Source organism: Malurus melanocephalus, unplaced genomic scaffold (assembly GCF_030028575.1).
Source record: "Malurus melanocephalus ecotype Western Australia unplaced genomic scaffold, MMel_1.1 scaffold_68, whole genome shotgun sequence".
Taxonomy (NCBI): Eukaryota; Metazoa; Chordata; class Aves; order Passeriformes; family Maluridae; genus Malurus; species Malurus melanocephalus.
This window is the reverse complement of record NW_026623300.1, coordinates 684,668-697,398: the sequence shown is the minus strand read 5'-3', so window position 1 is coordinate 697,398 and position 12,731 is coordinate 684,668. Positions and strand designations below refer to the sequence as shown.

The following is a 12,731-nucleotide window of genomic DNA, read 5'->3' as shown; positions in this document are numbered from 1 at the left end:
AGTGACATGTTCTGATATCTAGATTTGATACTTATACATATTAGAGACTAGAAAGGTTGATTTTCCTAAGTATTCCGCTAGCACTTCTTAGTTTTTAATTTAATTTTCCTGCATTTTTCTTATTATTTCATTAGCATGACATTGCCTACCAATACGTTTGTTAATGCATTGACTATTTAAGGATGATATTGTAAAAATTTGCTCTCAAAGCAGATGCAGGCTCTCCTCAACTATCTACTTTTTCTTTTCTGTGACTTCCAGCTGTAAGATTATTAGAAGGAAAAAAAATTGAATCATTTCACAAAGGAGCTATTCAGGGTGTTACAGTGCAGAGTTCCTATAGTTTACTCACTGCAATTGCATTTGCTGATCTCTGGAACAGACATTTTGTTTKTTTAGTAACAAGTTGTTGAACAGAAATTATCTAAAGCTATCAAAAGTGTTTTGCAAATGATTGTTATAGCAGCTCCAAAAACATGAAACAAGATCCCCCTGTTATCCTTCTCCAACAATTTTAGGCTTGCAGCCTCAAAGTCATGCTTTAAGGCTGGAACACAGAGCATATTTTATACATCCTCTTTCTTATTATTTCTACTAATCTCTCTGTTGCATGTATCCTTTAAACAATCTTACATCCAATTCCATCATTTGCATTTGTTAATGCATCACAAARTATTTGGGTGTTATTAAAATATGTTAATACCCAAAAATGATAGCTGGGAACATTTAAGCAAGAAAGCAAATGCGATACCAAGTTCTGTGCCTGGAGCAAGAGCTTGCTCTCCTGCCTCCATCTACTGATCATGAGACAGAGTCTGCATTTCCCTCCTCTGTGTGTGATACATCCCAGAGCAGCCACCAACCACATGGGTGACAGCTTCAAAGTGACAGCTGGAGTTTGGGAATGCTTTGTCTGATTGCAAATGGAAATTKCTGCACAGATCAACAGTGAAACATCGCAAACCATGGATATAACAAAGGGGATGGGTAATGGCGTAGAGAGGTGAAGGGTGGAAAGAAGAAAGGAATTAAAGAGCTGGGGAAAAGTTGGAGTAGCTCTTATCCAAACAGAAGGGACAGAGGGTCAAAAAGCAGATGAATGGAAAAGTAAGAGGGAGGAAGCAAAGTGAAGTGAGAATTCAGAGGGAAAAGAACAAGCAGAGGTTGCTGGAGCTGCGTAGGAGTCTGTGTAGTCCCCAGATACTGTTGGGAGGGMGGTGTTATTAATCTTCATGAACCCAGAAATGTTACAGAAGCTCTGCAGGAAAAGCACTAAGTTAATGGAGATAAAATGGAGAAATAAGAGCTCACAGGACCAGGATAACAGATGCCTGATAACTTTTGTGTCCCCTGTAGCCAGACAAGAGTGCTCCAAATGCCAAACTACTCTTCTTCGTCAGGCATTTTGTAGAGTTTTCCTTTCTTAGGATAACAAAAATGCAAAATGAGGTAGCAATTTTTGACAGAACTTTTCCATTGATGCTTTGTAAAAAGCAGAAAAGAAAAGAAAATGTGTGGTTGTTAAAACTGCACAAATTAAAATCTTTGTCACCCTCTTGCAGGAAAATGTCTGCAAGAAGTGACCTGAAGAAGTAAAAGAATTACTTCAAGTAGGTCATTTTGCTCATCCCAAGCTTTACTTCCCTACGTATATCTGYATCCAACATTTTCACTGTAAGGTGCCACACCAGGAATAACACCACTCTAGCAGCAGGACCCAAATAACCACCAAGACCTTACAAAAGTGACCCCTCAGTACCTTTCTACCCCAAAGAATCTGCTCCTCCCAAACCCTGCCTGGCCTCTGCAGCTGATAAATTTTGGTTTTGGTTTTAAAGTTGAGAGAGCAGAATGCAGCAGAACTCACATTTTGCTACAAATATATCCATAAAGKCATTTCCAGTTCTGTGCTCTTTAATAAATCCTGTATGTTACTCAGGAGATGGTTTGTAACAGCACYCAGGAGAGCTGTTTCTCTTTCAGACCTCTCCCATGCTAGTGCATAATAAATGCACTCATCATCTGGCAAATACTCACAAACCTGTTTTATTTATTTTTTTTTTTTTTAATGGGGTATCACAACAGCACTGCTCTGTTAGATCCAAATATGCACAAACAAAGCTACTCATTTGTAGGGGTGGRTTCAGCATCCTTTTCTGTTTATACCATCCTTTCTAACAGGTGCCTCCCTAGCACTGAGTGTGACCAGCTGAGGAAAATTAGGCAACAAATAACACTGACAAAAAAGGYTCCTGTGAGCATTATTCTGACATGCTCATGGCTCAGCTTTTACAGCCACTGACTGAAAATGCACCCTTTTTTCTTAAATTATTTCCTAATTGTCAGYTTTCTTGCTCCCTGATACCTTGCAAAATTTTCAATCCTGTAAAAATTCCAGCTTCAGGACAGAACTCGGAACTTCTACAATGAATCATTTGCCAGGGCAAATGAAAGCAATGTTCATGCCCCTTAGTTATTCAGAAGTTTAAAGTCTGCCATACATCACGCTTGGGATCACGGTGTGCTGATGTGATAGGACCATGGAAACAAATGGGGATACACATTGCTCTGGCAGCAATTCCCAAAGTGCTCAGTGCCAGAAAAAGGCAGCAGAAGATACAAAGTCCTCACACAAGMAGCCACAAGCAGTTACCCCACATGTGGTGATCGAGGTGCACTCACCATCATAGTTCCCACCTTCCCTACCTATCAGACACACCCAAAGTTCTGCAGAAATAACAAAAAAAAAGCCAACCAAGCAAAAACAGAACAGAAAAGGGAACTCCTGTTTCTTGTCTCTACAGCTAGGGATTGGGGGCTATTTAACACAAAATTAGCTCTACTTTTTGCACATGCATGAGGGTTGTTTTAGACCAAATGCCTGGCAGTACATCCTTGGCCTTAGAGYAGCAGCTGCCCCTACACTCCTGCAAAGCTGGTCTCCTACCATCAGAACACGGATGCACTCTGGACATTTTACCCATGAGTCTGTCCTAATTATTCTGGTTCTACATAAGGAAAACATCAAGAGAGATCTCCACTTGCAAAGGAATCTGTTTTCCCCTCTGGACTGTTTTGCCCTATAAAAAGATGACTGCAGGGTCAGACACAGGCTGAGGTGTGCAGTGCTTAGCTTTGCATTTGGCCATCAGGATGAAGGGTAGGAGCCACTCCTCCATCCCATGCTCACTCCTCAAAGGGCTGTCATCCACCCTTTCTCCAGCTGAAAAGTCTGGACTCAACCCTCTGCAAAAAGCAATTCTACAGGACTGAAGCAAAATTAGCTCCTCAGAGTGTATTTTGCTGTTTCTTATTTTATTGCCATTTCTAGTCATGGAATATGATCTTAGTTTCGCAGGTACTGTACAAAATAAGCCACCAAGAAAAATAGATTCTTATTTTAGGCACTTCTGACCACTCTCTAGAGAAGAAAATTACCTGTCTACAACAGCAAAGAAAGAAATTTGGACACCTAAATTAGGCACCTCAAGTTACACTTGATGGGASTATATTTGTAGCCATTGACAGATCACAGTGAAGCAAGGTTTCAAGAGAGAGAATTATCTTTGAACAGAAGATGGGATACATCTGTGGGAGGAACCTTAAATAGCYAAGTTTTCAGGCAAACAAACATCTGAAAACAAGCAGAAAACTTCAAGATTAGAAAAATGCCTCTGAGACTAATGCAATGATGTTGTTGTTAACCAGTGAGAAAATTTAAAAGAAATATGTAGCTGGCACCATTRAATCTGGGGAAACTGAGAAATAACAAGACACAATTGCTCCATAAAATCTTATTTTCCCCCCTATCTTTTTATATTGTGTCAGACTATTGTGAACTTTTAGCTCCCATGCTCATCTTTTGAAGTCAGGCTGCAGCTCTCCTTTGAGGATGAAGGCTGAAAGGTCAGRCACAGAGAGGTTGTTTTTTGAGCAGTACTCTCCATCTGATAATGGTGATGTTCATTAGTTTAGTTCGTTCTGGGGTACAGCAGCTTTTTGGGATGCCCCACATCCCATTTATGCCGGTATTTAGATGATTACAGTGTGTGTCCCTGTCTCCCCTCGGATTTGGCAGCTACAAAATAAACCAAAGGGAGGGAAAGAGCATAAAGAAGCAACAAAACAGAGCTGCTCAGCTGATGGGTAGCAATCACAGCACACCAGAGACCTGGTTGTCAAGGTTTTTGTTAGTGTAATAACAAAGGGGAGCGTTAAGGAGCTTGAAGGAAAGACAAGACTACTGTCTTGAGGGAAAAACATACCTTACAGAGGAGTCCTTAGAGAAAGCATAAAGATGCTTGCTTGAAAAGGAGYTGCACTGGAAGCTCACACAAATGATTTCCAATTCAGAAATGAGAAAGCTACAGGGAGAGTCAGAATTCACCATGAAAGGCCTTGAAAGTCAAGGCTACTTTTTTTTTTTTCTTTTTTTTTTTACCCGGGAGCATTTTTCAATGGAACTAAATGCAAAAAGAATTCTTTATAGAGGTCCCAGAAAATARCACTGGAAACTACTGAAGTGACACGCTGGAGGTTGTATGGGTAAATTACAGACGTGGTGTGGAAAGGAAATTGCCAAAACTTCAAAACTTGAACAGATGCACCAGAAACAGAAAGCCACAGGAAAGAAAATTTAAGACTAAATTGGTGGTYAGACATGAACAGACAGCAGAGGGAGACACACAAATTTCATTTCAAATGAAAGACACTCAGTTTAACAGAAGCAGAACTGCAACTTGTCTCCGTGGAGCCAATTTGTTTGGATTTAAGGGACAGGGATAAGCTCCAGATAGAAAAGACTATGGTCTTGGATGTAGGATGGCCCACAAAAATTTCAGAACAGGTCTGGAAAGTTCTCCAAAAGAGCTGAGAGATGAGAGAGWGAGCAAGTAAAGGCAGCCAGGGAGGGTAGAATGGCAGAGCACCACAGCAGGACAGCAGCCAGTGACATCTGAGGTTGTTAAAGTGACTGTCCTTTGAACAGAAGCCATGAGTAACTTGGGTGGCAATTCAGGGACAGCACAAATGGTAGGGTACATTCAGCAGCAAGTAAGATGAAATGGGAGAAGATGAACTCAGATAAACCTGTCTGAAAACTTTGGAGACACAGGAAATACAGCAATAACTGCTTTGCTTAGCTGCTGGATGAACACGTCTATGCAGATCCATTTCTTGATATGTAKGCTAACTCAAAATTTGACTTGCCTCTTCATTTGAATAAAGCCCAGCTCGGCAGAAAGTAACTTTTACAGGTGTACTACTCAAGATAAAACCTGTGAAAACTCTCTAGAAAGTCAAAGTCAGACCAGACCTTATTATATACTCAGAAGTGACAGTGAGGGAAAGCAAGCCTTTTGTTAAACATACCCTGAATTCTGAGAAAATGTGGTAGCAGGAAAAGTTTTGCATTTAATTTTTAAAGCCATGCACAGAATCTGCTTCGTGCTCTGTTAACTGTCACAGACCAGTTATTGTACGTCCCAAATACACAGAGCTCCTAAGTTCACCCAGATAACTATTAGCATTTTGATAATGCCTGAAACTAACACCAGACCGCGTTTGTAATGCTATCTGGTCAAGATTCCAGTTTTTTCACTGCTGTAAGATTTTTTTAAGCCCCAGATATGGCAGTAAAGATACACAGGATTATAGGAAAAAAAAAATAGCCAGACCACCCATGATAATATTCTATCCCTTTCTTAGCCACTCTCAAGATGCTGAGTCATGGTACAGATGCAGTGTCCCAAAAATCTGCCTTGGTTCTCTTTYGTTTTCAGTGTCTTTTCATTGGGCTACTCCACGGTCAGAAATGTTCACAACACAGATGTGGGGACTTCCATACATTAACAAGACCTTTTTTTGTGGTGTGATCAGTGTGTCTGCCACAAGAATGGCAATTCCAATGGCAAATTTGTGAGTATATGAGGATAATTAGTGATTCAGGAGGGGTTTTGGCCCATCAGGATAAGTCTTTCTAATGTCTTGGCTACTGTAGCCAAATTAAGAATAACCATGGTCAGTTACCAACAATTTGTTCTAGCACAGAATTGCAAATTGTTATTATCCTTATTCCTTGCAAATTATTATATCCTTATTATATTGTTATTATTTCTTCCCCATACAAATAACATTAGCACAGTTTTGCTATGGTGTATTCATAAATATTTTTACTATTACAGTATTTCAAGAGGGTAAAAGCACCATCCACAGCAYCCAGGGAAAACAAATGGGTTGAGCAGTTGCTAGCACGCTTCCACTGGAATTGCAATTAGGATCACAAGAAAACCCAAACCTCAAGACCAAATTTCTTCTGATGCTGCATGCAAGTTGAAAAGGAAGTACTGTGAACCTGCAAAGAGTTTCTCTTAATGCACCATCCAGAAGCATTATTTCACAAGTTTCCTAGCAGCTAAATATCTTGCAGATGGAGTTGAACAGACAGAAGACGTTTCAAATGCTTTCAGGTTCTGCCTGGGAAAGGAATTTTCCACTCTGTACTAGTGAGAAAAATGAAGATGCTGTAGGCTATGGTATCATGTTCAGAGGAACAAGGTGGGTAGGATAGGGCATTAGGCACTATTGTACTCCAGGGAAGAAAGAGCAGACAGGRCCACAATAGAAGCGCTTCATTATATTTTAAATGGGAATAGTTCCAAGGATGGGAAAGCCTGTGGTGCTTGTAAAGGATTAAGCAGGGTAATGTGCTTTTTAAGAAGACATAAAGAGGTATGTAATGTGATAKGTTTAAGCCTAAATGATTTTTCTTGGAGTCCTCAATGAATGTTTAAGCAGGCATGACTTAGGCCTCTGTAAATCCTCTCTGAATAAATAACTTCCGCAAAAATAGAGATTCCTATGACGGAATGAGATGCATATTTCATAACCTATGCAAAAAAAGGAAAATCAATTTGAGACACATGAAACACTTAGGAATAATAAAAAAGGGAAGATAAAAGTGAATATTCTCCAGAATAATCCAAGCTTATATAAAAATACAGCTWCCTCCCCATCCATTTTGATTTGACAGCACAGGAAGACAAACAACCKAGTGCTTCCCTACCTTAAATTCAGACCTTCAACAGCTTTTTGCTGCCTTTTGAGAAGGSAAGAGACAATAATACCTAAAGTGCCTGTGCTTTTCAGGCTGTCTCCTGTTTGAGGTATTTAAAACTGCTCTCTCTTCAGGGTAAATCTATCCAGCTGCTCTCTGGCTGGATCTGTGGTATTTATAGCTGTTCACTATGGATGGAGCAGGAACACACACGGTGATGATATGTATGCACCTGATTTACGAGAGGAACACGAGCAATAAATATCAAAACCTGAAAACTTACAATGGCATGATCTTCCCATCTTATTTCTCCTGCCTGCCCTGCCCTCCTGCCAGGAAAAGCAGGGCAAAGTGGCAGATTGCCTGATGCAAAGTGGGGCTGTGCAATCRCTGTCATTTGGCTGTATTGTATTTGTGCTCACACGGGTGTCATTCCCCATGAAGCCACTGCTACAGCAAGCAGAAGTCCTGCTGAGTGACAGGGGTGATGAGCTGAGTGAATCAGTGGTTGGTCCGTGTCCCCTTCCCCCTGTTTATATACATATTAGCATCAGACTGCTACTTTCCTCACAATAAAACAGTCCCAGCACCACCAGAGTTATCAGAAGAAAAGCAAGACAAAACTGAAAAAACTTTTATGATTTTACAAAAATATTTGGGGAAGCATCTTCTATGAAGGCTCCTTGCAAACCCCATTTAACCTCCAGGGTGTTGTTACAGATGGGTGTACATACAGTGTCCACTGCATTCCTGCACACCCCTCTCCCRTGGTGGTCCCTCCTATCCCAATCCCTTCATGGTCATTACTCAGCTGAGTGGAAATCCCTTTCCCTGGACCTATTTGGATGCACTCATCAAGGCTCTGCTGTCTCACTTGGCACTCCAGGAATGTGTGCAGAGGTGACAGCCTTGTGGAGCCTGGACAAACTGCTGTTCAGCCACGCTTTAGTGCTGATGAATGGTGTATACAGAATGAGCACTGTTGGTTTAGCTTGCCCAGGGCTRTGATTGGGTTAATAGCTCTGATGTGGCCAGTTAAATTCATTAAAGACCCTCAAGAGCATTATGAAGCATATAAATAGGCCAAGGGGACCCGTGAATTCTTTCCTGAAATGTTTTCATTTTTTTGAAGTGTGTTACAGAGATTATAATCTCTCCCTTTTATCAGACACCTTTTAAAAAATTCATTTTCCTCTCCTATGATTAGCTTTCAACATCACTTTCTTCATTCAGCTTTCTTCCTGAGCAGGCCAACTACAGCTTGCCAAAAGCTTCTGTGTGAAGAGCAGCTGGCAAATAATCTTTTTCTGTGTTATTTCTTTTATTTCTTCCTGTAAATTGAAGGAAGGGGAGAAACTGTGCACACATAGGTAAAGGTGTATGTTCATTAAAATCAGGCCTAAAACCTCTGATTTTTTTTAAAACTGGACGTTGGTTGGCTTGCTCACTTGACATTACTTAGTTTTTTGACATCATCATTTGCTTATTGTTGGGAAGCAGAACCAKGGGAAATTAAGAATTTAGATATTTCGGGTTTTGTAGGTTTTAGGTTAGCAATTGCCATGTTTCCAGGAATAAGAAATCCATGACTATAATCTGGAATTACCTACCAGCAGGATACACCCTTTGTTTGTTTTTGTCAGCTACAAGCTGTTAGCCAGCACAGCTGTGTTAGATGTACTCTGGTTTCTGATCCTTCCAAAACTCTTTTTATAACTTGGGAAGGCAAATCAGAAGGAGGGAAGCTTTTTCATTCTGGGTATTTCTATATATACAAAAGGCAAACCCCAGGTTTCTCAGCCACTTAAAAACTGAGATAAAATGCGTTTTCTCAAAAAAAGCAATTTCCTCTAGCCAATAAATCTTCAGACCCTTTTCTCTTGCTCTTTCAGCTTATGACTTTATCTATAGGGGTTTCAAAAGTGCAGCTCCCCGGGGGCTCTCTTGCCTCTTCTTTTATGCTGTTTAGTCTTTCAGAGGAGAAAATACGATCTTGGTTATYCAGAGTTTGGATTGGTGATTTTTAAAACTCCAAATAATCTTTGTTATTTTGTAGTTCTTGTAGCTCTTGTTCAAGAGCTCACCAGTGATTTCATCATTCTCCTTAACTTACCCTTTTCTCTTGTTACYATCTAGAGTGAGAACATCAGAAATTACAGGCTTTCCTGGCCAATGCATTTTGGTGGAGACAAAAAGCAGAGTTCATATGGATTTTTAGAAGTTTTGAGATTGTAACAATTCATGGGTATTTTCTCTACTAAATCATCACATTTTGAAGTTTAAAATAAAGTCAGTAAAATATGARATTTCTTTGATTTAGAATTCTGAATATAAAGATACAATAGTAGGGGAAAAGCTTGCATACAGTCACTCATTAACCTATMTTGACTCTTATACTGAATYCTTTCAAGGATTATATRTATATATAAATATATGTATTTATATCTATATAAACATATAGTGTTTCTATAAAAGCTGTAGCTGTCAGCCAGAAATTGCGAGGGAACCATTGCACTCACAAATGTGCCTACAAAGAGCTCTCCAAGTATTTTTCCACTTCTAAACCTACTACAGAAAGTGGCTGTGAGACTCTTCTTTAAAGCCAGACCATTTCCTGTCTCCCCCTCTCAAAACAAACACGACCCAGAGCTACAACACCAAGAAAGGATTTTCAGTGCCAGAAGACTACCAAAATAAGATAATCAATGTCTTGTATTGTGGGGTTCTAAATCTAGTGATCCTATTCCCATTTTGCATCCTGACAAATACACCCATCTCCTATAAATACATCTGGAAATACTTTTTGGAGCAAACAGTCTAGGTGTTTATACTTTAAAATGCTGTTAAATGCTACAAACCTAAGAAGCCCCAATCCTCTGTGCTTTCAGAAATCGGTTCCAAACACGATCACTGCCTGGGTTCAAATGCATCCCTTGTGGTTAAAAGCAACAACTGAGCCAACGTGGTGTAACACAGAGCATCTCCAGTGGGAAGCACAAAGCAAACATGGCAGTACCTTCTGGATGCCTGCAGTGGACTCCAGGACGTTGTTCTCCGAGCCGTTACTCCGGTTGATCATGCGCCACATTTGGGAATACATGCTGTCCCTCTCRAAGGGATTCATCCCTTTCACCCGCACGTGCTCGTACACCGCCGAGTCCAAGACTGTGCCGTAAGGAATATCCGTCTGCCTTGAGAGATCCTGGAGAGACCTGAATTGWTGGTGAAGAAAGAGAGACAGGAGACTTTAATCCATGTTTTCAAGAGGAAGGAGCTGCAGGCAAACAAAGGGYGGCACAGAGGAAGGCAGCTGCCAAGACACTTTCCTCTGTTGGGTTTTTTTTTCCTTTTGCTTTTTTTTCTTAAAAGATAAACCAAGACTGAAAATTTGGTTTTTATGATTTAAGACATGAAGATGAATATGCAGTGAAAGGAAGGGGTGGAAAAAGTGAAAACGGATGAAAAAAGAACAGAAGGTTTAAGAGGATCCTGGGAAATGCCAAGCTCCTTTGAGCAGGGGCAAGGGAGAGGTAGGGAATACTGGAGTCACTCAGAGCTCATTGGACTCCTACAGAAATTGGGTACCAGCCTACAGAAGAGCAAACACACACCCTGCTGTGGGAAGGAACTGTCAGCACTGGAACCCATGAAATCTAGCCCAGAGCACTTGGGCTGAGCACCTCTGGGTGCTCCTGGGTTGACTGTGAAGGGCAGATTGGTGGTGGTGCTCCTGCTCTGAACTGTGCACCCATCACACAAGTCACACTTCCTTTATTTATTTTCAGCAATAAGGAGATTTGTACTTTCATGAAATGCTTTTCCATCACAGTTCATGTTATTTAGCCTAAGAAATTTGTTCTGCTTTACATGTTATCTAGTCATACCCTTCTCTAAAAGCCAGAAAAAAAAACCCCAAAATAAACATTTTAGAAGTTTCTAAAGCATACCAAATGGGGTTTGATCAACCTGCTTTGGACTTAAAACTAGTGTTTTAGAACCTTTTAAAGTTTCCTTACCTCTTGGCCTTTATTTTCCTTTCCTGTAGAATTGCTCTCCTGTACCTTTGATTCTTTAATGGCACTCATTAAAATTTCAAAGTAACTACTGCAATATGTCTGCTGCTTAAAACCCATTACAGCTTTCCCAGCACAAATTAACTGTGTATAAACTGCACAAATCTAGTGGATGACACATAAGGACAATCAAGGAGCTCAATGCTGTCTTAAAGAAGGCAACAGCAAATTGTAAAAGCTTATTGCAGACACAGAAAAYGCAAACAGCAATGTAGGAAACCTATCAAATGCCAAGCTGTGTGTTTGAAACATGTAAATAAGAAGGCTAATGAAAATGGCCCTACAGGGTGGGGGGTTGGGAAAAAGGAATTCTTAGGTGTTCTGGGGATGGCACTGAAGAAAACTAATCAGATCTCACAGGGTATGTATGCCATGAACAAAAAAGAGAGCAGGAAAAGAAGAAATCAAYAGAGCTCAATGGCAAGGGTTTAGACGTTAGCTAAATAAAAGATAAATCCTTTGAAATTCAGACATATGGGCTTAGAAAAACACTGACCAAGAGCTAAATTCTAATCAGATATCACATAGTAACTATAAAGAAGGGATAAATGTAATTGTGAGGAGTAAATAATTAATGGTATTAAAAATCCCTAAATCTGATCTTCTTTTTTCCAACAAGATCATGTTCCTCTTCAAAAGGGAACCTGCAAAGAATCTGTACATATGTGGAACCATCAAAGGCGAGATGCTAAGTGTAACATTTCCTTCTACTAGAGCACCAAGACATGCCCTATTTCATGAGGTAAAACATGAGGCTCTGGTAGACTAAGGCATCAGGACATTAAATACTGTGGTTAGTTTGTAAGTGAAAAGTAAAAAACAAATTGAGTCCAGATGAACACCTTTGAGTTCTGAAAGRTTAAATATAAAATGGCTGAGCTGTAAGCAAAAATATGAAACCTCCTTACACCCAGTGAGCAAAAGGGAAGCAGTAAATATTTTAAAATGTGGCAGTCGAGGGAATCGTGAAAGTAATTAGGTGAATTGGGCATTAGGTGAAATGCTCAAGTTTAATAAACATACTGAAAAAAGGATTGATACCATTTTAAAGATCAGTCCTGAAGTCTAGACATAGCCACCAGGTAGGTTTCTCCAGGGAAAGCAATTCAATCATCTATTACACTTTGAAATTACTAAAAAATAACCCCAAGAATTTCAAAAAGACCTTCATCTCATCAAACAATATACAGATGGTGGAAATATGGACAACCTTCAAAGGAGGAAATTAAAACACCTCCTAGCAACTCTGGGTAACATCAGAAATTATCAGAATGGATGCTCTGGAGGGATTTCAAGGATAACAAGAACAGCTTGTGCAGACCTAAAAGGCTGAACAAGAAGGGTGTGAACCCCTTGATGGGGACAGAGTAGGCACAGCTAAAACAGAGGTGCTCAGGTTCTGGGTGGCCTCACTCTTCCTCCCCAAGGTCTCCCAGGTCCATGTGACTACAGGCAGAGTTCAAGAAGGCAACAAACAACTAGCAGTCGATGGCCAGGTAAATTCCAACCAGAAAAGGCAGGGATTGATTGGGATCAGTAGATCCACGGAAGTCCGTGGCAAGTGGCAGAGTGTGGTGAATGAACTGAGCCATGTCATTGCAAGG

General features: G+C 40.3%; 1 protein-coding gene across 1 annotated transcript in view; it reads right to left on the bottom strand.

The window, feature by feature from the left end:
* GRID2 (glutamate ionotropic receptor delta type subunit 2) overlaps positions 1–12,731 on the bottom strand; it is a 659,493-nt gene that overhangs the window by 77,798 nt on the left and 568,964 nt on the right. The window contains exon 13 of the mRNA XM_057366575.1: positions 10,071–10,266. Coding sequence (XP_057222558.1) covers positions 10,071–10,266 — 196 coding nt within the window. The remainder of the gene's footprint in view (positions 1–10,070; positions 10,267–12,731) is intronic.